The sequence below is a fragment of the Rana temporaria genome, chromosome 11 (assembly GCF_905171775.1).
Source record: "Rana temporaria chromosome 11, aRanTem1.1, whole genome shotgun sequence".
In the NCBI taxonomy this organism is placed as follows: domain Eukaryota; kingdom Metazoa; phylum Chordata; class Amphibia; order Anura; family Ranidae; genus Rana; species Rana temporaria.
This window is the reverse complement of record NC_053499.1, coordinates 42,356,875-42,382,821: the sequence shown is the minus strand read 5'-3', so window position 1 is coordinate 42,382,821 and position 25,947 is coordinate 42,356,875. Positions and strand designations below refer to the sequence as shown.

At 41.8% G+C, this 25,947-nt stretch overlaps 1 protein-coding gene across 3 annotated transcripts in view; it reads right to left on the bottom strand.

The window, feature by feature from the left end:
* The window catches only part of SYT7 (synaptotagmin 7), a 552,734-nt gene that overhangs the window by 137,830 nt on the left and 388,957 nt on the right, over positions 1-25,947 (bottom strand). For 2 of the 3 annotated variants that reach the window (XM_040328431.1, XM_040328433.1), the window contains one exon: positions 11,537-11,902. The exons of the other annotated variant lie outside the window; for it this stretch is intronic. In XM_040328431.1, coding sequence (XP_040184365.1) covers positions 11,537-11,902 — 366 coding nt within the window. The remainder of the gene's footprint in view (positions 1-11,536; positions 11,903-25,947) is intronic. 3 annotated transcript variants of the gene reach the window in all.

The following is a 25,947-nucleotide window of genomic DNA, read 5'->3' as shown; positions in this document are numbered from 1 at the left end:
ATCGTATCTCCTCTGAGAATCTGGCAAAATATTTTTAATAAATATCCCCCAAAAAAATGTCCTCAGTTTAAAGCGGGGGTTCACCCTGTTAAAAAAAAAAAAATGTTTTTTTTTATTATACCATTACATTCGGCATCGTAGCGCGAGCTACGGTATGCCGGTCTTACATTTTTTATCCCCGTACTCACTGTGCTATGGCTCATTGAAGATTCCGGGGAATGGGCGTTCCTATGGTGAGAGAAGGTGATTGACGGCCGGCCCTGGCACGTCACGCTTCTCCGGAAATAGCCGAAATAGGCTTGGCTCTTCACGGCGCCTGCGCATAGCCTGTGCGCAGGCGCCGTGAAGAGCCGAGACCTACTCCGGCTGTCTTCGGGGAGCGTGACGTGCCAGAGCCGGCCGTCAATCATCCTCCCTCTCCATAGGCACGCCCATTCCCCGCGGGAGTCGGATTCTTCAATGATCGATAGCACAGTGAGTACAGGGATTAAAAATTTAAGACCGGCATACCGTAGCTCGCGCTACGATGCCGAATGTAATGGTATAATGATGTGAAGGAGGGTGAACCACCGCTTTAAGTCGATACGTATTTTTGGTAAAAAAAATCGAAATAAGCGTATATCAATTGGTTTGCGCAAAAGTTATAGCGTCTACAAAATCGGAGATAGATTTATAGCATTTGTTTTTTTACTAGTGGCGGCTGTCTGCGATTTTTATCATGACTATGATATTGCGGCAGACATATCGGACACTTTTGACACATTTTTGGGAACATTCACATTTATACAGCGATTAGTGCTATAAAAATGCATTGATTACTGTGTAAATGTGACTGACAAGGAAGGGGTTAACACTAGGGGGAAATCAAGGGGTTAAATATTTTCCCTAGGGAGTGATTCTTACTGTGGGGGGAGGGGACTGACTGGGGGAGGTGACCGATCGGTGTCCCTATGTACAAGGGACACACCGTCAGTCTCCTCTCCCTGACAGGACGTGGATCTGTGTGTTTACACACACAGATCCACGGTCCTGCTCAGTTACTGGGCAATCGCGGGTGCCCGGCGGACATCGCAGGCCCCCGGGCACGCGCATCGGGTCCACAGTGACGCGGCGGGCGCGTGCGCACACCCCCTAGTGGCCTGGGAAGCGAAGACGTCATATGACGTCTTCCCAGAACGAGAGCCTCATCTTCCCGCCATCATTTTACTATGGGCGGTAGGCATGTGGTTAAATGTAACCATATTGCTACACTTAGGCCTTGTACACACGACCGAACATGTCCGCTGAAACTGGTCCGGCGGACCAGTTTCCGCGGACATGTTCGGTCATGTGTACGGCCGACCGGACAATTTTCCGGCGGATCGGACAGGTTTCCAGCGGACAAGTGTTTCTTAGCATGCTAAGAAACATGTCCGCTGGAAGCCTGTCCATCGGACATGTTCGGTCGTCTGTACGACTCACCGGACATGTCCGCTCGGCCGAAAGCCCTCAAATGCTTCAAAGTGATTTGACGCATGCGTGAAAGCATTGACCTTCCAGGGTCGCGCACGTCGCCGCGTCATCGTCGCGGCGACGGCGCGGCCACGTCACCGCGTATCCTGTCCGCGCGGATTTCTGTTTGATGTGTACGAGGCCTTAGAGGCTCTTCTCTTCTTTTTTATACTCAGTTGTGACATGACGCTACTCTTATATCAAGACATCGCTTGTATATCAAGTCAAAATGTATTAAAAAATGTTGCTTGTCTTGCAAAGCGCTCTCAAACCAAGTTACTCTCAAACCAAGGTTTTACTGTATATCCTTTGCATTTTACAATGGTTACTGCTTTTTTTTGATCTATTTACGATGCTTTTGCTTTAGTAAAACGATTTTGATTGCAGCTGGGAGTGCCCGCTTTTCGCATTGGATTTGCTATATGGTGCCACTGTGAGCTGTTACAGCTCTGTCCAAAGAGCGGACATAAAAGTAAGTGGTCCTCAAAGGTATGCTGTGTGGTGGGATGGTACTTGTGGATGTTCCTAAAGAAGGTCACAGTTCCAGCTCTCATATCAATTACAACTCCATTATTCCTCTATCAAAAGTGCTGCCAGTTAGTGTAATTATCGGAACATGAAAGCATGAATTATCACTGCATACAGACTGCCAGCCATGGAAAAGAAAGCTATGAAAACTCAGCTTGAGGATCTTTTAACTATTTTTCTTCCAGAGCTTACTGACACATAACAGCGACGTGTAACCTCTATGGAGGATAATTGGTATGAAGCTTCTTCATTGTTTTAGATGTCTATAAAGTAGTAATGAGTTTTATGTCATCTCTCTTAAAGTGTATTTAACCCCTTTCTGCTGCCTCCTGCCGGCCCTTAAGGTGGATCTTAACCACTTAAGCCCCGGACCATTTCGTAGCTAAAGTACCGGGCCACTTTTAGCGATTCGGCACTGCGTCGCTTTAACTGACAATTGCACGGTTGTGCGAAGTGGCTCCCAAACAAAATTGGCGGGTATTTTCCCCCACAAATAGAGCTTTCTTTTGGTGGTATTTGATCACCTCTGCGGTTTTTATTTTTTACGCTATAAACAAAAATAGAGCGACAATTTTGAAAAAAATTCAATATTTTTTACCTTTTGCTATAATAAATATCCCTCCAAAAATATATAAAAAAACATTTATTTTCCTCAGTTTAGGCCGATATTCTTCGACATATTTTTAGTAAAAAAATCGCAATAAGTGTTTGTTTCGGGTTGCGCAAAAGTTATAGCGTCTACAAAATAGGGGATAGTTTTAAGGCATTTTTATAAAAAAAAAATGTTTTACTAGTGATGCCGGCGATCAGCGATTTTTATTGTGACTGCGACATTATGGCGGCCACATCGGACACTTTTGACACATTTTTGGGACCATTGTCATTTTTACAGCGATCAGTGCTATAAAAATACACTGATTACTGTGAAAATTACACTGGCAGTGAAGGGGTTAACCACTAGGTGGTGCTGTAGGGGTTAAGTGTGCCCTAGTGAGTGATTCTTACTGTAGGGGAGATGGGCTGTGTCTGACAAGACAGTGATGACCTCTTCCGATTACAGGATCACTGTCATTGTCACTAGGCAGAGCGGGGAGATGCTTGTTTACATCAGCATCTCCCCGTTCTTCCTCACCGTGAGACGAACGTAGGTATCCCCGTGGCGATCGAGTCCGCAGGACCAGCTACTTAAAATGCATTTTTTACTGTGAAAATTACAATTGCAGTTTGGGAGTTAACCACTAGGGGGCGCTGATGGGGTTATGTGTGACCTCATGTGTGTTTACAACTGTAGGGGGGTGTGGCTGTAGGTGTGACATCATCGATTGTGATTCCCTACATAAGGGAACACACGATCGATGACAGCGCCACAGTGAAGAATGGGGAAGCTGTGTTTACACACAGCTCTCCTCGTTCTTCAGCTCCGGGGACCGATCGCAGGACTCCAGCAGGGATCGGGTCCACGAGTCCCGCGGCCGCAGTCACGGAGCTTTGGACCGGGTCAGGGTGCGTGATCCTGCTTTCCTTTTTCATGCTGACCACGCTTGGCATAGAAGCACATCTCTTCCAGAGCGGTCAGCCTGCCTGTCCTCCATAGGTCAGACTTGTGCTGACACACCCCCCTGCACAGACAATTACTGGGAAGATCGGTGTTTTGCCCTTTCGCTGACTTTTTATATATCAATACACAAAATGTTTTGCATTGCAATTGCATTTCTACTTTAAATTAAATTATTTGTTTTTCAAGGTGACTGTTCACATATTCTGTAATTTTATGTACTGAACACACTGTACTGCATAGGGATTTTTTTTGCAAAAGCAATTAAGGTGGACTAACACTTTAGGTCAGGGCTCGAAAAAACGCAGGCACCAGGTCACAATGGCGACTGGAAATTGCGTCCTGGTGCCTGGGTTACATCGCAACTTGGATCCTCCCATGTGGCCCACCCGCCGGTGCTCAGACTAGCGACGGGCTGGCCGATAATTGAGGCCACGGCTTTGCAGGCTGCTGGAGCGGGCTACTCACTCCTATCTGCAAATTGGTGTCCTCCGAGGGATGATGCTGTGATGAGCGCGGCTTGCCCATGACACATCCAACATCATCTTCCCAGGCTGACAGCTGGGTTTGATCGGTTGCCCTTTCCTTACCGCTGCTGAGTGGATATCAGTGCCACCTGTCAGTGCCGCCTATCAGTGCTACCCTCCCCATCAGGGCAGCCTCATCAATGCCCATCAGGCCAGCCTCATTAGCGCAGCCTGTCAGTGCCCATCATTGCAGCCTATCAGTGCTTATCAGTGCAGCCTCCTCAGCGTCACCTATCAGTGCTCATAAGTGCCACCTAATCAGTGCAGCCTATCAGTGCTTATCAGCGCAGTGCCCATTAGTGCCACCTGTCAGTGCCTATTAGTGCCACCTATCAGTGCACATCAGTCCAACCTAATCAGTGCCCATCAATGCCCAAAAGTGCCACCTATCAGTGCTTATCAACATCACCTTTCAGTGCCGCCTGTCAGTGCCCATTAGTGATGCCTATCAGTGCCCAAAAGTGCCACCTAATCAGTGCAGTCTATCAGTGCTTATCAACGCAGCCTCATCAGTGTCGTCTGTCAGTGCCCATCAATGCAGCCCATCAGCGCCACCTATCAGTGCCCATCAGCACCACTTTTTTTTTTTTACTTTTCAGTTTGGCACCAGGCCTGAGCAATTTTTATTGCGTGATGCCCTGGACATAAAGTTCTGGGCGCTGGACAGCTGATTTAAAAAACTGGCTCCTAGATTCTAAGCAAATTTGTCAAGCCCTGCTTTAGGTAACATAGGGCCAGATTCACAAAGAGAGTACGCCGGCGTATCTACTGATACGCCGGCGTACTTTAAAATTTCCCACGTCGTATCTTTGTTTTGAATCCTCAAAACAAGATACGATGGCATGTGGGTTAGATCCGACAGGCGTACGTCTTCGTACGCCTTCGGATCTTAGATGCAATTCTTCGGCGTCCGCTGGGTGGCGTTCCCATCGTTTTCCGCGTTGAGTATGCAAATTAGCTATTTCCGACGATCCACGAATGTACGAGCGGCTTTCGCATTCTTTTACTTTGGCTTTTTTCGGCGTATAGTTAAAGCTGCTATTTGGTGGCGTACGCAATGTTAAGTATGGCCGTCGTTCCCGCGTATAATTAAATTTTTTTATTTTGTTTGCGTAAGTCGTCCGTGAAGCGGGCTGGATGTAATTTACGTCCACGTCAAACCAATGACGTCCTTGCGACGTCATTTAGCGCAATGCACGGCGGGAAATTTAGGGACGGCGCATGCGCAGTTAGTTTGGCGCAGGTACGCGCTTCATTTAAATGAAACACGCCCCCTACTCGCCAATTTGAATTACGCGCCATTACGCCGCGAGAGATAGACTACGCTGCCGTAACTTACGGCGCAATTTCTTTCAGGATTCAAACCAAACAGAAGTAAGTTACGGCGGCGTAGCGTATCTCAGATACGCTGCCCTGGGGCAGATCTTTGTGGATCTCCCCCATAGTTTGCATATGTGAGAGTAGGTTTTATTGGACACTGCTTGTGGGACTGTTACTGCTACTGCTGGCTTCCAAGGACGAGGACCAACTGGTCATTGCAAAGTGATCATTCATGACTTTTAAAATGTGTATGTTAACAGACATCAATAGGTTAATGCACCCAGAACAGAATGGATAAACAGAGCTGTGCTCCAAGGGACAGCAGATCTCTATGTTCCTAATTGTTTTCTCTTCTGGCCAGAACACTAATTGTTCTCTTTGATGCAGAAGTCTCTGTTAATTGATGAGATTAAAGTATAAAACACATGTTTTGTGGCTTTTTTCGGTACCATAAGCGCAGGCGGCTGGCCGCGTCTCCTAACGTAGCAGACTGAAAACACAGATACTGATTTACAGGCTGGAACGCGGGAGAGATATTGTTGTGAGCAATAATAAGAAAGAAAGGAAAAAAATGTGCTAAAAATGAGACACGAGGTGTGCGGTTGTGAAAGAAAATATGTTGGTATTGTTACAGTCTATTTGATCTGATCGCCAAAGGAAAACAAGTCACAGACTTTAGGCTCTTAATTGAACCAATTAATTCCACAATCAATGGCAGCTATTTTACCACAAGTGCCCGCTTACACCGGGGAGCAAGAGCAATGTCCAGTCGGATGCTTTGGGCAAAATATCTTGCAGTAAAAAAAAAAAACTTTATTGATTTATTTCGGTAGTGTTTGCCTAGCAAGGCTTCATAATCTAGCCACACAGCTGTATGAGAACACTGTACGCTTCATGTGATAAGACAACAGAGCTTCACATTTATTTTCATAGCTGTGTTCTCTAGCAGCAGGAAAAGTGCGAAATGCTGCTGGCAAAAAAAAAAAAAAAAAAACCTGCAAGAACGTCTGCCTGCCACTGCGCTCCTCATCTTATAAGGTGAAGAGTAGCAAACCTCCACATCCAATCAGAAATCGTTTACCTCCATCTTCTCTAAACAAACAAATGTGAAATCTGATTAGTTGAGAGTTACTGCCAATTATAACACCTTATTTTATTAAGGTTGCACCATATTAAAGAAGAACTCCAGGCTATAGGAAAGCTTGGAACTTAGATTTTTTTTGGTGAAGTAGGAAAGCAATGTGCTGTCTAGTATCTGAAACCCCTATTTCTATCCTGATGGCATCGCTGGCTGATGATTGGCCAAGCATGCACTATGACCCGCATGCTTGGCCAATCACAGCTTGCAAAAAACGGAGTGCCATAATTGGCCAAAGCCATTGATACATGTTCCCTGGGGCAAGACCCGGGTTCTCAAAGACGTTTTACGACAATAAGTTGCATATTAGGCTTTAAAATGAGCACTTTTGAATTCGAACGTTCGAGTCCCATAGACGTCAATGGGGTTCTAAATGTTCTCGCAAACGTTCGGTCCGTTCGAAGGTTCTGGTGCGAACCGAACGGGGGGTGTTCGGCTCATCCCTATTCTTAAGTTGAATCTGTTTGTAAGTCGGAGCATGTACATTGTTTAAGTGTAGCTCCAGCCAAAAAATCAATTTTTAAGCTTTTTGGATAGCATAGGGAAGGGTTATCACCCCAGTAACATTTGTTTGGCTGTCTGTGCCCCTGTTCAGAAGATTTCACCTCACTTTCTGTCCTAATGACAATTGGATTTTGAAAATTTGGGGTTGTTAGGGAAACAAGGATTGGTGATAAAGCATCAGTGAATACACCGTTTTCCCCTAATAGAGAGAAGGGGTCCCTTGAAGGGGTGTGACTTTACAGGCAACTATTGAAAATATACACAAGATTGGATAGAAAAATATTTATTTAAGATAATATAAAAATCAATCATGTGTGACTAATGATTTTTATATTATCTTAGGCCTCGTACACACGACCGAGGAACTCGTCGGAAAAGACACATCGTTTTCCTCGACGAGTTCCTTGTTAGGCATGTCGAGAAACTTGACAGGGTTTCTTTGCGTACACACGGTCAAGACCAAATCTCCTCGTTCTCAAACACGGTGACGTACAACACATATGATGGCAGGGGAAGTTCAATTCCACTGGCACAACCCTTGGGGCTGCTTTTGCTAATCTCATGTTACTGCGTGTTAAGTAAAAGTTTGGCAAGAGACGATTTGCACTTTTCAGTCTGTTACAGCGTGAAAAATGTGTTATCTCCATTACAAACGCTACTTTTACCGAAGGTGCGCTCCCGTCTCATACTTTATTCTGAGCATGCGTGGGTTTCTAAGCAAACACACAATCGTGTTTCTCGTCGAAAACCAGCCCGACGAGGAACACAACAAGGAAATTGAGACTCCCGACAAGGAAAAAGAGAACTTGTCTCTTTTTTCCTTGTCGAGTTCCTCGACAGTTTTCTCGATGAAAAGCATACACATGACCGTTTTCCTCGGCAAAAAAGCTCTGCCACCAAGTTTCTTGATGGATTCCGTCGAGGAAAACGATCGTGTGTACGAGGCCTTAAAGGAGTTGTAAATAAAAATTTATTTTTTTCTAAAATGTCTGCTTGCAAGGTACATAGATAGAATCGTTTAATAATCATTCATCTGTATTACCTCTGGGTTTCTAGTTTAATTTCTGCAAATTACTTCCTGCTTCTCAGCGCTCGTTCATGTGAGCGCCGCCGCTGTACTGTTAAAACTACATTTCCCAGTATCCATTGCGCATCGCGCATGTGCAATGAACAAAAACGGGCACGAGAGCTCTCTTTCAGAATTTGAATAAACCGCCCACTATACCTCCCACTATACCGCCCAACGATCAATACGCAAGCCTTGTAAACCCACCCACCATGCCATACACAGCCATACACGCCAGAAGACAGCAGGAACAACTTCAATTAAAACAACTGTATAATGTGCAGAGCGAGCATGACGCACAAATGTAGTCCTGAGGACAGGAGCGAGCAGGTTACTGACCACAGCTAGAAAGCTCCCGTCACTGTGGTTATCTCCAAGCAGACAACCAGGAAGTGTCCAGATAAGAGAAGAAATACAGCTACATCAGAGAAAAAACGAACAATGAGGACATGAAAAGAGCACTGCAGTAAGGTAAAGGAAGCTATTTAGATAATAACATTTTTTTCCTTTACAACCCCTTTAAATAAATATTTTTCTATCCAATCTTTTTGTATATTTTCAATAGTTGCCTGTAAAGTCCCATCCCTTCAGGGGGACCCCTTCTCTCCATTTATTCATAGATGGGATGTCGGCAACAGTTTAGTCATTAGTTGGTTTAACAATTTTTATTGAGTTGTCCATTTTTCCCCTAATAACTCTTAGGCCTCGTACACACGACCGAGGAACTCGTCGGAAAAGACACATTGTTTTCCTCGACGAGTTCCTTGTTAGGCTTGTCGAGAAACGTCAAGACAAAATCTCCTTGTTCTCAAACGCGGTGACGTACAACACATACAATGGCAGGTGAAGTTCGATTCCACTGGCACAACCCTTGGGGCTGCTTTTGCTAATCTCATGTTACTGCGTGTTAAGTAAAAGTTTGGTAAGAGACGATTTGCACTTTTCAGTCTGTTACAGCGTGAAAAATGTGCTATCTCCATTACAAACGCTACTTTTACCGAAGATGCGCTCCCGTCTCATACTTTATTCTGAGCATGCGTGGGTTTCTTAGCATACACACGATCGTGTTTCTCGGCGAAAACCAGCCCGACGAGGAACACAACGAGGAAATTGAGACTCCCATCGAGGAAAAAGAGAACTTGTTCTCTTTTTTTCTCGTCGAGTTCCTCGACAGTTTCCTCGATGAAAAACATACACACAACGGTTTTCCTCTGCAAAAAAGCTCTGCCACCAAGTTTCTTGATGGATTCTGTCGAGGAAAACAGTTGTGTGTACGAGGCCTGCCAGGAGTGAATTTCCCTTCCTAGGGGTAGATTTCCTTGCACTTCCTGTTGTCTCCCTCCGTTTGTAAGTAGGGGTCATTTGTAAGTCGGATGTTTGTAAGTAGAGGACCGCCTGTAGAACCCATTGGATCAACATGACCAGCACTTTCCTTCCTTGGTCGTGTGTACGAGGCCTCAAAGTTAGGCTTTGACAATAAAACCTGGAAGCTGATTGGTTTCTATGCAGATTTGCAAAAGCATTTGCACTCTCCAGTTTCAGTAACCCCCCCCCCCCCCCTGGATGTTTATGGACACTTTTATTTAGCTGTTTGTGAAAAGTTGATTGTTCATATACAACATGTGTTTTTTGTGTGGGAAGGAAATATTTATGCTGTGTGATTTTTTTGTCACAGTTGCAAAACATTTTTGCGCTGGGCTTTATGAATACCATTCAAGCCCTGGCTCACACTAGCGTTATTTGTCATACGATTTGACAGTTCCAAACTGCATGACAAGTCACACCACATGGTGGCAATGGAACTGTTCAAATTGCCGCGACTCATGAGGCAGCAACTTTGAGGTTCCTGCTCTACTTTTTTCCAATTTTATTCCAACTTGCATAGACTTTTGTTAAATGAAGTCACAAGCTGCAATGAAATTGGAGGTGCAAATCTCACTGATCTTCGGCTTTGGAACTGTGCTGAAGTAGCGCAATTTCAAAGCCGCACTAGTGTGAACCAAGGTTAAATATAGAAGTGACACCTTTATTTTTGAATACTGTTTGTTAAATCAAATGTTTGCAGCACATGTTGTATACTTTCATAAGAACCTTTAAGGTCTGTAATATATTATAACAGGGGAATATGGGCCCTCATTTACATTTTGACATTCTGCACAATATAAAAGGTCACTAAAGTATATTCTATGATTTCCTATACTTGTGCAAGAATTAAAAATGTACTGTGAACTATTGCAGAGCTGTTCAGCATTTAAATGTTGCCATCCCACCCCAATGATACCACCTTTACAGACATATGAGCTAGTAGATTACTTCCAAGGGCCAGGAGCAGTTGTTATGTTAACCAGACCAGCACCTCTTTACCATCAAATGGGAGTTTCAACAGGGGTGGCCAAGCACTGTTTCAATATTCTTAATAATTTTTTTTAGTAATTCACCAAAAATTAAGGGTAACATGGAAACTGGAGTAGGGAAATCTCCCAAATTCTCATGCTCCAGTTGGTAACATGAAACTTTATGAGATTCATGCATTCTGGAGCTGGCAACCCCAGAATTTGGATATTTGTATTAGGTGTATGTCTGGCCAAAACTTTTTTTTTTGTTTTTAGCGTGGATAAAGTTTTCAACCCCTATTCAATATTTACTCCTCAACAGGGTTCTGTTAGAGACTTCTAAAACATTCCTTTTAGCTTTATTGTCACTTAAAATTTGTTATGACCAAGGTCTCATTCACAATATAGTTCTCCTACCCAACTCAACATGAGTTCATTGTGTGCATCCCCTCTTTTTCTATTCCAGGATCCTATGCGTAAAACAAATGCAATGTCTTCCAAGGGCTGTGGAGCCTCATAAAGCACTAGAACCTAGCAATAAACCTAAACTAGAATGGGCATATTTTTCTATCATTTCTGTACATAAATCATTACCTGTGTAATGTATCACCTGTAGTTAAGACAGTGTTTCTCAATTCCAGTCCTCAGGCCCCCCCAACAGGTCAGGTTTTCAGGATTTCCATTATTTTGCACAGGTGATTTGATCAGTTTCACTGCCTTAGTAATCACCACAGCCTTTTCATCTGAGGGAAATCCTGAAAACCTGACCTGTTGGGGGGGCCTGAGGACTGGAATTGAGAAACACTGAGTTAAGATAACACTAGTGGTTCATTTTCCATATTTAACATACTTACATTTTATATATATCTATAGATAGATAGATATAGATCGATATATCTATATCTATCTATCTATATCTATCTATATCTATATCTATATATATATATATATCTATATATATATATATATATATATATATATATATATATATATATATATATATATATATATATATAAAAAAGAGAACTAAGAAAGTGATAAAGAACAGTGAAAAAGAAAAGAATAGAAACTTACAAGAAAGATTTCATGTCCAGGCCACGATTGCGAATCTGACCAACCACATGTTCCCAGCTACCAGGGTTGCTCCGGTTCCTGATGCCAGCTTGTCTATACTTGGACCCAGCGGTTGTACCGGTGCGTTGTGAGCGGGGATTGCTGGTGTTACTGCTGCTGGATGATGGAGGTTGTTGCTGCAGCTGTAGCTGCCCCAGACTCTGGCTGGTGGTTGGCTGGCAGTGATTGTGCTTTTGGTGAAGGCTGAGAGGTTGCTGGAGGCTTTGTTGGCGAAGCAGCGTGCGAGGACGCTGACACTTTGTGTCTCCCGCAGAGGTGGGGATGTGGTCGAGGGTAGTAGCTACTGGCAAAGTAGGGTCCACAAAGCTTAGGCACAGACGAAGAAAAAGAGAAAAGGAAAAGTGAAGGGTAGACATTGTAGTCCAGAAAACAGACACAAATACATAGAAGATAGAAAATTGCAAGCACCTTACACTGAACAATAAAAATGTTTTAGTATATATCATGACAACCACTGAAAATGACCATCCCTAACTGGGTTGGTTGGTTCTAGCATTCTGTAACAGAAAACACCACCAACAAATTAAATGTCATTCTTAGCAGTTGCTGAAAAGCTAAATGACAAAATATTTACATAGCTATTGAGTAAATGACCCTACTAGTGCCCACCCAAAATCAAATATTTATTATGCAAGTATTTGGACTTTAAATATTTTAATAAACGATATGACTGATAAAGCCTGGAGGTAAATAAAATGTCAGTGGTTCCAACATAAGCCAGGTTCAAGATGTCATGCCAAGGCTTAGGAAGAATCTTAATGGTCATTATGGACAAAGTCTTTCTTTTTCTGTAGGTTATGCCAGCCATTAGTGTTGTCCTGTCTATCTCGAGAACTCCTTGCCCTGTCATTTTTAGTGCCTATGGACCCCTCTTACCCAAGATCCAACTGGTGGACTCCCCCTTACCTCCTGTCCTAATTTCTAAAAATCGGTGAGGCAGCTCAGCAGGGTAAAGCAGTACCTGCACAGTATGATGTATATTGCATGCTGTCAGCTTATAATTTGCCATGGCTGACTGTTAATCAAAAGCAGTGCACAGCTCTTGTAGAATTCTGTGAGTGCTGCTTCAACCCTGTAGGAGGGGAGAAAAACTATCAGAAAAAATGCTGCTCTTCACCACCTAAAATGTTTCCAGGGAGCCAAAACACTTTTACAAAGCTGAAAGGATAGGAATAGGGAGATGGAGCAGGAGCAGGAGAAGGTCTCCTAATTGAAACTCAAAGCGTAAAGGAAGTAAACCTAATATTTATGTTACTGCTTCTTTTATGTTGCCAATACTATTTACATACATACAGTAAAAATTGGTTAAGAGATAAAAATCTTGTTGCAGATGTTCTCCCACAGGATGACACCCCACCCAGTGTGACCACCAATGTAACCACATACAAATTCCCCATATTTGAGATAACTAAAGTACATTTGCTTAAATATTATTATTATTCGTTTTTAGTAAATACGTAAATACATAGTTACAGTGAATTTATTTGAATAACCAAAAGTACCCCAAAATAATAAGAACTCAGAAGTCTCCCGATGACATCTGCCAACTGAACTCAAAATGTTAGTATCTGCAATGTGATAGAGAAATTTTAGAAATGTCAATTGTTACTAAACAGTTCCCTCAAAAATTTAACTTGGGTCTTGAAAGCCTCCTCTAGGCACTCTTGTGCTCACAGCCTAATTTGCAGTATATGATTTAGATGCTGCCACCTAGTTTCATGTGATTTGGTGATGATTTGGGGACGTTACTAATGTCATGCTCATTGTTCTTGCTGGAGGCTCTAAGGTGAGCCAAAGTCTTGCCTCTAACAAGATGGCTCCCTCCACTCAGGCCTCGTACACACGACCGAGAAACTCGATGGGCGAAACACATCGTTTTGCTCGTCGAGTTCCTTGTGAAGCCGTCGAGAAACTCGACAAGCCAATTTTCTCCATTCCCGTGAGGCCTCGTACACACGACCGAGAAACTCAACAGGCAAAACACATCGTTTTGCTCGTCGAGTTCCTTGTGAAGCCATCGAGAAACTCGACAAGCCAATTTTCTCCATTTCCGTCAAGGAAATAGAGAACATGCTTTCTTTTTGGCTCGTCGAGTTTCTCGACAGTTTCCTCGACGAAAATGTACACACGACCGGTTTCCTCGGCAAAAAAATATCTCCCAGCAAGTTTCTTGCTGGTTTTTGCCAAGAAACTCGGTCGTGTGTACGAGGCCATAGAGTCTAGTGCAGAACAAAGCATAGTAAGTCAGTAATGGGGAAAGATTGGCAACAGAGAGGCCATAGGCAATGCTGCTGACTAGTCCACTGCCTGCAGATTCCAGAGTACAGGTCCCTTTTTGAGAACCTGCAGTTCTAACTGAATCAACAATTTTTCTAAGCCTAATGCCAAGTACAGACGATCGTTTTTTCCATCGGAATAAACTCTAAGGCCCTGTACACACGATTAGTCCATCCATTAGTCCAGACTTCAGCCTGAAGGCTGAAGTCTGATGGTCTGATGTGCCTACACACCATCAGTTCAAAATCCGATCGAGTCCAACGCGGTGACGTAAAACACAACGTTGTGCTGAAAAAAACGAAGTTCAATGCTTCCAAGCATGCTTCGACTTGATTCTGAGCATGCACAGGTTTTGAACCAATGCTTTTGCGTACTAACCATCGGTTTTGACCGATCTGTCATCAGTCCATCAGTCTGATTTTAAAGCAAGTTCTAAAACTTTGGACTGAAGGACAAAAGTCTGATGGGCCATACACACGGTAGGTTTGGACTGATGAAACTGAACCTCAGTCCGTTTTCATCAGTTTGGACTGATCGTGTGTACAAGGCCTGACTGTTTTTTTTCTGATGGAATTGCGCTCAAGCTGTCTTGCATACACACGGTCACAGCAAATTCTGACCGTCAAAAACGCAGTGACGTACAACACGTACGACGAGCCGAGAAAAATTAAGTTCAATGCGTCGACTTGATTCTGAGCATGCGTGTTTTTTTCTCCGTCGGAGTTCCATACAGACGAACGGAATTTTCCTTCCAAATCCGTCGGAATATGAGATTATAACATTTTGTCTTACTTTTTTTCATTGGAAATTCCAATCATGTGTACGAGGCATGAGTTATCTACAGGTATCTGGTAGTCATTCTGGAAAATTTTAAAAAAAATGAAAAAATCCTTATATTACTCTGCTCTAGCTGAAAAAAAATTATCAACACAAAGGGATCTGTTTAACCATCTTGTGCCCTTTTGATTAAAAGGGCACAAAAGGGGATTAAACAGGGATTTTGTTTTATATATTTGATACTAGCAGAACAACGACAGGCATATTGTAATTATTTTACAGCCACAATGCTCTCCTAAATTATACATGAAGAAATATTAGTAAACAATCTCCATCATTGGAGAAACTATGACCTTTCACATACTGTATGTGCACTTTAATGGTAAATGAAAGTCATGGGGTTTTGGGTCTATGGTTAATGATGATACTTTATGACCCTTTCATAGAGGCAGCAATATAATGTCATCTTGTATTGCCTCCCTGTATTTAATGGGTATGTACTGTACTGTTGCTCACTAAATGAAATACCTTTGCTTGTTTACCTTCTACCTATTCACCTTGGCATCTGTACCAAGGGAGGGCACGATGGTGTAGTAGTGCTCCCTACATCCCCTTGCATTTCCTTAGCACCACCAAAATCTGTTTCAGTCATTAGGAACTCCAGTCTCCCTGCTTCTGTCAAGACTGCCAACTACTAGGTGTGCATCATTGTGCCTTCACTGGCTATGCCATCCACCGTCTTGGACCATCTCTGTATATTCCCCAACTGTAGCCAAGCCATCACTACAGGCAAGTAAGGTGGTAAATGGAATCTTGGAGGAAAATGTTTGATGGGCAACAGGGGGCTGGACTGGTCAGCTGTGAAATGAAGGGTGTGGTTTGGCTGGTTGTGGAACGTAAGAGTGAAGCCTCGTACACACGACCGAGGAACTCGACGGGCGAAACACATAGTTTTCCTCGTCGAGTTCCTTGTTATGCTGTCGAGGAACTCGACAAGCCAATTTTCTCCATTCCCGTCAATGGCTCGTCGAGTTTCTCGACAGTTTCCTCGACGAAAATGTACACACGACCGGTTTCCTCTGCAAAAAATATCTCCCGGCAAGTTTCTTGCTGGTTTTTGCCGAGAAACTTGGTCGTGTGTACGAGGCCTAAGAAACTCTGCAAGAAAGGATTGCTGTGGAATTGACAGGCTCTTCTAGACCAAATGGCATGTACCCATGGATTACATGTGTATTGTCTCTAAATGGGCTTTAGTAACTTTACGGATAGCTGGAGTAACCTCCTGATTGGCTTTGCTTGCAAGTGAAATATTTCTGTAGTATAGTTGGTAATTCTATCTTCAAGAGCAGGAGCCACACAAACAGAGGCACTTTGGTAGTAGTGTCTGGCTTTAAGATACATTTGCAAATGTATGTAAAATAAATGTATATTTGTATTATGAATTTGGAAGAAGGCTTTAAGCTTCTTCCCTTTTGCTAACTACTACAACTAAATGCTTGGAGACATGTCAGTTTTGTGCACAGCTACATAGCAAGGTGATGAGCTTTAAAGGGGTTGTATGCGAAAAAGATATCACTTCGAAGAAAAAGGTAAGAGATCTGTGTTTCACTTGGTGTTGGTCATTTTCACACTGCGTATATAGCTATCCTGAGACAACTACCTGGAATATAGCTAGCAACTATCAATGATGCTTTGTAAAACAATCTAAATGGATTAAAGTGAAGGCAGTAAAAGGATGTTGCAGTCTATGTGTAGAAGTGAGCAAAACTCATTGAGGACAGCAGTAATCTATATTAGGATCAGATTTCATGCATGCTGTTTATTCTGTAAATGCAGTTGCAGGCAAGTAAATGCATTGCAGGCATACTCCACTTTTAAGTACACAATGGGGTATATTTACTAAAGCTGGAAAGTGAAAAATCAGGCTCACTTCTGCATAGAAACCAATGAGCTTCTAACCCCAGCTTGTTCAATTTAGCCTGGTAATAAAACCTGGAAGCTCATTGGTTTATGTGCAGAAGTGAGCATGATTTTGTGCTTTCCAGCTTTAGTAAATAAACCCCATTGTGTACTTAAACGTGGGGTATGCCTTAATATTCTATACAGAAAAGCAAGTGAAAATTATTTTCTAATTTGCCCCTTCTCCTATATACTCCTAATTCTCTGCCGACATTAGGTTAAACAAAAAATCCCAATTTAAAATGTGTGTATTCCGGCTATTATCACCCATTTAGGGAGAAAACCCTACAAGAAAACACACCAACCAATAAGTTCTCAGTACTGTCTAATGGAAACATAAAATAGAAATAAACATGATCTGTTCTTATATTTCTGTGGAAATGATGAAAGCATATGTGGCACTGGCTAATCAACCCTCCTGTTTGGCAACCAAAAGGTTAAACATGTTTTCTCACCATGCACTTTGCAGTTTAAGGCACGTGTGCCACACTGGCAGGTGGTGAGTGGGATGTCAGTGAAGGCTTTTTATAGCATTTCTGTAGACTCATCTCACACCAAAACTCTTGGGCTAGACAAATATATTACACCTTAAAGAGCAAGTAAAGTCATTATTTTCCAATAAGGAGACTATACTAGCCTAGTAGTTAACAGTGATTTCACCAGTTTAGCAATAAAGAATAAGGTACATTTACATCTCATAAAAGGACCCTTCGCTTGGGCTATGCATGTTTGGGAATGGGCAAAGATTTACATTTAGACAAGCCTTGACTAAAGCCAGGTACACATGTGCGGAATGTCGGGAGACAATGGGCAGTTGACATTGCTGACATTTGGCCCGTGTGTATGTTGGTCTGGCTGGCTTCTGTCAGACTGAGGCCTTGTACACAAGACCGAGGAACTCGTCGTAAATGAAACATCGTTTTCCTCGACGAGTTCCTTGTTAGGCTTGTGGAGAATCTTGACAAGCTTTCTTTGCGTACACACTGTCAAGACCAAATCTCGTCGTTCTCAAACGCGGTGACGTATAACACGTACGACGGCAGGGGAAGTTCGATTCCACTGGCACAACCCTTGGGGCTGCTTTTGCTAATCTCATGTTACTGCGTGTTAAGTAAAAGTTTGGTAAGAGACGATTTGCACTTTTCAGTCTGTTACAGCGTGACAAATGTGCTATCTCCATTACAAATGCTACTTTTACCGAAGGTGCGCTCCCGTCTCATACTTTATTCTGAGCATGCGCGGGTTTCTAAGCATACACACGAACGTGTTTCTCGTCGAAAACCAGCCCGACGAGGAACTCGACGAGGAAATTGAGACTCCCGACGAGGAAAAAGACAACTTGTTCTCTTTTTTTCTCATCGAGTTCCTCAACAGTTTTCTCGATGAAGAACTTACACACAACCGTTTTCCTTGGCAAAAAAGCTCTGCCACCAAGTTTCTTGATGGATTCTGTTGAGGAAAACATTCGTGTATACGAGGCCTGACAGTTTTTGTTGGAGCTGACAGTTTTTTTTAGGTCAACGAATAGTGTGTACCAGGCTTAAGGAAGTAACTTTTCCAATTGAGTGAACAGCAGTTATGGTTAGAAAGTGTAAACTATCCTTCACGTATTGCACTTTCTTCACCATACCTCCAGGCTACACTGATAAGGTATAGTAAGGCTGCATACACACGATAGGATCGCCCGAGGAGAACAGTCTGAAGGACCGTTTTCATCAGTCCAAACCGATCGTGTGTAGGCCCCATAGATTCTTTAACCTTCGGTCAAAAAAATGAGAACTTGCTTTAAAATTGAACCGATGGATGCCTAACCGATAGGTCAAAACCGATCGTTAGAATGCAAAAGCATCGGTTAAAAACCTGCGCATGCTCAGAATCAAAGTCGACGCATGCTTGGAAGCATTGAACTTCATTTTTTTCAGCACGTCGTTGTGTTTTACATCACCGCGTTCTGACACGATCGTTTTTTTAACCGATGGTGTGTAGGCGCGACGGACCATCAGTCAGGTTCATCGGTTAACCGATGACAACGGTCCTTCGGACCGTTCTCATCGGATAGACCGATCGGGTGTACGCGGCCTATGTCTACCTTGCATATAATTGTTGCTATTTCAGATGATATCAGAAGTAAAACTTAGGTGGGGTATGCTAACTTGGGAAGAGAGGTGTGGTGTTCAGTAAAAACCCATACATCATACCATTGTTGTTATTGTTGTAGGAAATATGGTCACAAATTAAAATTATACCATTCTAATATTTTATGATGATTATTTTTTATAATGTAAAAACCTTTGGTTAAATAATCATTCAAATAATTATCACTAAACCATGACTAAAAGAGGGAATCCAACCAAAATGTTGTTCCACAATTATAGTGAGCTCAGCCAAATATTTAATATAGCGAGCTTGATGCTTTAAGCTGCGAAATGCAATATATAAAGCAGTCAGAGTGTAAAAAAAATAAAAACGATTTCTTACAAAGTGCTAATCACAAACTGTTCTACCACACAGTACAGAAATCCACATGAAAGAAACATTGAGGACTCTCTTGCAGTTCAAACAACAAAACCTGAATGTATTAAATAGCATAGATATGAAATGATAAATATTACATTTCAAGGGAGCAATTCCATTTTTTTCAGATACCTAAAGAAGGGGGATTGCTACACTATATATGAAGAAGGGGGATTGCTACCATACATATGACAAAGGGGGACTGTTACACTATATAAGGAAGGGGAAAGCTCCCCAACATAAGAAGGGGGGTTGCTCTCCTGCATATGAAAAAGGGGGATTGCTAGCCTATATATAAAGAAAAGGGATTGCTACCGAACATATGAAGGAGGGGTATGATCTAATACATAAGAAAAAGGGGGGTTGTTCTCCTGTATATGATAGAGGAGGACTGTTAACCTATATATGAAGAATGGGGATTGCTACCATACATGAACCTCATGAAATATTTTTATTATCTCAGATGAGGGGAGGACTCTCATAGAAGTGAACCCCACTAATTGAGGGAGAAGTCAACCCCCCTTAAGACAATTTGGCTTGGTGGGTGAATGCTATCCTACCTGGCACTGGTGGGGGATGGAGGGAGGGAGGGGAAGAGAAATTTAGGGGAGTACAGTATGCCCCCCCCTCCCCAATTTTTCCTTTTTTTTGTTTGTTTTCTTATTCTCAGATTATGGGACTAGGCTGTTAGACTCATTGGATACACGACCGAGAAGGGAAAGATATTTTGAATAATATGATGATAGTAAATATATTATTGGACTAAACAGGTTGTGACTAGTGGAATGTAGTATCCAATATTGTGGTTATCAGGATCTAAATATGTAAGTTATAATGATTGGAGCTCTCGTTGTTTCCTTTTTCGTCTCTATTTATTGAAATAAAAAAGGATTTAAATATAAAATAAAATAAATAATGCCTTCAAGCTTCAAGATACAAAACACTGTGAATGCAGCCTAATACACAGCAGATATAAACTTAAAGAAAAATAAGCTTTAATTCAAACACAGCATCAGTAGAAAAGCTTGTGTCCTGTCAGCATGCTGTGGGATCTTTGCATCCTATAGGGAAGTAGTGATCTATCTGAGATTTGACGGGGTCTCTGCTAGTTAGGCCTCGTACACACGACCGATGAACTTGTCGGAAAAGACACATCGTTTTCCTCGACGAGTTCCTTGTTAGGCTTGTCGAGGAAAATCTCCTTGTTCTCAAACGCGGTGACGTACAACACATACAACGGCAGGGGAAGTTCGATTCCACTTGGCACAACCCATGGGGGTGCTTTTGCTAATCTCATGTTACTGCGTGTTAAGTAAAAGTTTGGTAAGAGACGATTTGCACTTTTCATCCTGTTACAGCGTGAAAAATGTGTTATCTCCATTACAAACACTACTTTTACCGAAGGTGCGCTCCCGTCTCATACTGTATTCTGAGCATGCGCAGGTTTCTAAGCATTTCTAAGCATACACACCATCGTGTTTCTCGACGAAAACCAGCCCAATGAGGAACACGACGAGGAAATTGAGTCTCCCGTCGAGGAAAAAGAGAACTTGTTCTCTTTTTTCCTCATCGAGTTCCTTGACAGTTTCCTCGATGAAAAACGTACACACGACCGGTTTCCTCGGCAAAAAAGCTCTCCCACCAAGTTTCTTGATGGATTCTATTGAGTTTCTTGGTCGTGTGTACGAGGCCTCAGAGTTAGATTGCTCTTATCACCAGCTGGTATGATCTTTGTTGACTATAGTAGAGCTCTAGATCTTTCTCAGTAGTAGGTATTTCGGACACCCCTCACAGAAAACAAGGGTCCCACTCAGTAGCTAATGGCAGGGGATAGGCTTTTCTACACAAACTGTAGGAAATTAATCATGTTTTGTTGTCATGTACCTAGAATGTATTTAGCTTATTTAAACTGAAAGGACAATTTGGCCTTCAAAAAGTGACTACATTTTAGAATCTATAGCTTAGAAATACGATAAATGCGCTCAGTTAAGCCATCTGGCCCAGGAACTTTATTCAAATTTTTTTTTTCTCTGCACTTATGAAATTGTATCAATGCCATTCTGAAATTGTACTCCACCACCAATTTCTTTGTATGCCTACTTCCCGTCATCCTCAGTGACCAACTGTTGGTTCATATTTTAAGAAAACCTACATGCTCAGATCTTCTTTTATTAGTACTGAAAGAATTTGGGGGGATTTGTATTACTGTCTTACAGTAACCTGTTATTGATTTTGTCAATTTGATTTTCCTTTTTTAAGTTTTCCTTGTAATTCTCAAATGATTACATTTCCCAGACTTCAGATAATGAGTTAAAATTATCTTGCCACTGTAAGGCATGTCATATCTCACGGATTTTCTGTGTCTTGTGCATCTGAAGTCTACATTATCGCTAGTAAACATTGATTGATAGGAAACCTTAGTGTTGCCAGGTTTCGGTCCAGAACTTATGAATTTCATTGATTTGTGTCTCTAAATGTTGACAATAATGTGTTTGATCTATTGGCATACTGATCACTTGCTGCACAGCCAGTTACAATTTGTAAAAGTGGGTGCCAGGATTATTTGGCAGTTATTGGCTAAATTCAATTGTCATCTGACCTCTCCCACTAACCTTTGCTCATTGCTAGTGCTGCAGACTAATCAGTTGTTTTATCTGTCATACCGCTGGAATTGCATTTGAGGCACTTTGCACAAAAATGCAATTAAGATCTGTGCATACTTTTAAGATCTTTGGGTAGCATAACAAATCATATTCATTTGGCTTTTTTACCTTCTCTCTGCTTTACTTTTTTTTTAATAATGTGCATTTTATTAGTGTATTTAAATGTATTTTAAGACCTTAGGTTCTCCTTGACTTAGCGATTAACAGCAAGAAGTTAATTTTTTTATCAATATATACACAACACACTAATGTTTCATCAGAGAATAACTATATAGGGTATGTACAGAAAACTGTAGCCAACTGTTTTGAGATCTGGCTAAAGTATAAATCAAATTTTAATTGTGGGTTAGAAAACTCATACCTGGAAGCTATGGGCAAAACCTAAATTGAATATTTCCCTCCGACTCTTAATGTAGGCCTCAGATGATGGTTTCTGGCTAATTTTATTCCTCCCACTGATATGAGGCACTATTCTTCCCACTGACTCCAATAAGGGGGCACTTTTTCTTCCACTGATACCAATGATGAGATACAATTACTCCTACTAATAGGGGCACTACTCCTTATCCTACTGATCGCAAACTATGAGGCCATATTTATTCTCACCAATGCTGGGCCCGGGGCTTTTTCTGCCCCCGCTGGCCACAATCCGGCCCTCCTAAAGGCTGAAGAACAATAAACTGGCCCTTTGTTTGAAAAGTTTGGAGACCCCTGATCTAGACGAAGGATCTTCACTTTTGCATAATAAATGCATTCAAAAGAATATGGAACAGCTAGTTAAAATTACTTTCTTAAAATGCATTATTTTTCCTGTTTATATTAAACCTGATTGTAAAACATACCCATATATCTACAGTTGTGCTCAAAATTTTTTTTTTTTTGTGGAATTTGCACAGTAAAGGCTTCTTTCTGGCAACTCGGCCATCCAGCTCTTTTTTGTTTAAGTATTATCGTATTGTGCTCCTTAAAAACAACCACACCATCTTTTTCCAGAGCAGCTTGTATTTCTCCTGAGGTTACCTGTGGGGTTTTCTTTGTATTCTGAACAATTCCTGTGGAACTTGTGGCTTAAATATTTACTGATCTACCTAACCTCGGCTTGGTATCAAGAAATCCCTGAATTTCCCACTTCTTAAAAAGTGATTGAATAATACTAACTGGCACATTCAAGGCTTTGGGTATCTTTGTGTATCTTTTTCCATCGCTATAAAGTTTTTTTACCATGTTACACAGGTCTTTTGGCTGTTCTTTTCTGCTCCCAATCGCATGGTATCTAGCCTGCTTAGTGCATCCACGTGAGAACTAACAAACTCATTGACTATTTATACACAGAAACTAATTGTTATTTAAGAAGCCACAGATTTGGGAAATTAACCTTTAATTGCCATTGAAACCTGTGTGTATCACCCTCTGTGTCTGTACCAAGGCCAAACATTTCAGGGTATGTAAACTTTTTTTAATCAGGGCCATTTGGGTGATTTCTGTTATCATTATGATTTAAAATAGAGCCAGACCACTTTGTTTTAATAAATGGCTTCATATGATCACTATCCTTGAATAAAAGACAGTTTTTGGCATAAACATAAATATTTTCAATACTAATGCCAAAATGTCACAATTTCTGCCAGGGTAAGATAACTTTTGAGCACAACTGTATATATGCACTGAACAAAAAAGTCCTGCATTATAATGATCAACAAGATATAAGACTCTGGGAGCACTTAACCAGTTAGGCACCCAGCTATGATGTCCACCTAATACATCTCTAGACTTGGCTGCTTATAATACTGTACTGTACGTTCAAACCAATTTGAGATTTACTTAGTGCTTTACATGGTGGAACCGGAAACCCCACTAAATTGCATTTTAAACTTCTAATAGCAGAATAATTTGTCTGTTTTTAAAACAAATTTTTTACATTCACCTTCTCCCGCCCCCGCTATAGCGGAAAGACGGTTATAGCGTGGGCCTTAATTGCCAGGAGGGCATCCATAAACGTTCCCGGCCCCTTACCACATGATCAGCTGTCAGCCAATGACAGCTGATCACGTAATGTAAACAGAAGATCAGTAATCGTGTTTTTTTCAATCAAAAAAAGCCGATCACGGCTTCTGTCAGAGGAACATCTGTCCCTCACACGAAGAGGCACTGCTGTTATGCAGTGCCCACCAGTGCCCTCCAGTGCCACCTATTAATGCCTACCAATTCTGCCAATCAATGCAATCAGTCCCTCATTATCAGTTCTGCCCATCAGTGCCCCCATCAGTGTCACCTATCAGTGCCCATTAGTGCCACCCATCAGTGCCACTGAAAAGCTGAAAATTAGCCTGGGCAGGAAGGGGGTTTAAGTGCCCAGTAAGCAAATAGTTAAACTGTACAGTGTTTAGTGAGCAAAAATTACACCAGGTTACATTGCGGATTGTAAAGCCCAACTCCAGAAGCACATTCTTTATAAAAAAAAAAGAGCAGTACAAAACATGAAAGTTTTTATTTTGTTGCTACCGCTTAGATCAGTCATCTTCAAACTATGGCCCTCCAGTTGCTCAGGAACTACAATTCCCATCATGCCTAGCCATGCCTACCCCCATAATGTTTCAATGAACAAAGGGGTTGATTTACTTAAGGCAGATAGAATGTACACTTTGTAAATGCAGTTGCACTCTGCAAGGGTTTTTTGCTCTAGAGCTTAGTAAATACCCAATCACATGCAAGGAAAAAAAAAATTGTTGCTTGCACATGATTGGATAATGGAAGTCCACAAAGCTTCCTCAGCATCCCTTGCAGAGCGTAACGGCACTTGCAAAGTTCACAGTCTATTTGCCTTTAGTATTCAACCATCAATGGCATCCAATTACGAATCTGTATTATTTCAACTATATTCTATATAATTTATATGATAAAGATTTTCACATTCAATTGTTAATTTGTGTACCATACATTAACTTCAACGGATTAATATTTTTTATTCTTGTATAGAATATCTCCTGCATAGCAAACCTTGAATAGCTAACCTTTCTCCCTTCATATAGACGCCTCACAGAATGTATCAATAAGTAAAACAAAATCAGTAGGTAACAATATTACAAACTAGTATAATGAATGAAAAGTAATTTTGATAATAATAATCTGGAACTATTGCACACATAGCGTGAAAAATTCAATAACTTGATAAAAATACAAAAATGTTTGCAGTAAATAAACCTGACCCACGCGATAAAACTAAAACAAATATTTTCAGTGAAGTATTTGACAAATATTGCACGATAATTAATTATCTGTTTGTGTTACCGTTTAATTAATTGATGGCAATCTCTTGAGCAGCCAGGGTACAATGGCAAAATGCCTAAAAATTGCCCAAAAAATGTCAACAAGCTGACAGGTGGATTAAGCCTTCCTTTTTTGGTACACAAAGCCACAGGTTTTTATTATGCAGCATTACAACCTTGGGCACCGTTCAGGCCAGGCACCAGTGTCCTAACAACCGATGATGCCATTGGTTGATAAGACAATAACACAAAAACCTCCTGCGCTCTGGTGTTTCGCCAAAAACGGGGTACAGCAGTATAGTCTAACGGCAAAGTCTGAAGTCTTGCAGCCCTCCACAGAACAAACGGTGTTCATATGGCTAAAACAAAAAGAAAAGAAAGGAGGGCGCACCGACCTTGTGCAAAAAAAGGTTTAAGTGGTAATGCACAAGGTCTGTGCGCCCTCCTTTCTTTTCTTATTGGTTGATAAGAAGCACATTTGGTGCCTGCATAGCATTCTTGTTTGCCCCTCCCCTGCCACTATCAATAAGCACTGGGGTCGCATTAGTTGTTTGAAGAAAGGAAAATGAGGAGGAATAGACATGCTGGAATACCAGTCAATACCAGTGTGCAAGATATTTGCATTAAAAAAGGAAATCACCTCTAATGCTGTGTGCGCTAGATGCATGGATGCTGATCACTCACTAGAAATACACAAATGATTTCCTTTTAAGTGGAACTCCAGTTTAGGAAACATGGGGAAAGTTGGTATCTCTGTCAGGTTATTATTATGAGCTTTGTAGTGTATGTGGGACAGATACCACCACCAGCTAGACCTTGGCGCTGGTGCGTAAGTATGTGTTGGCTAAACTTGTGGAGGGTCCTCTGAGCAGGTCCATTCAAGCATGTGAAGATT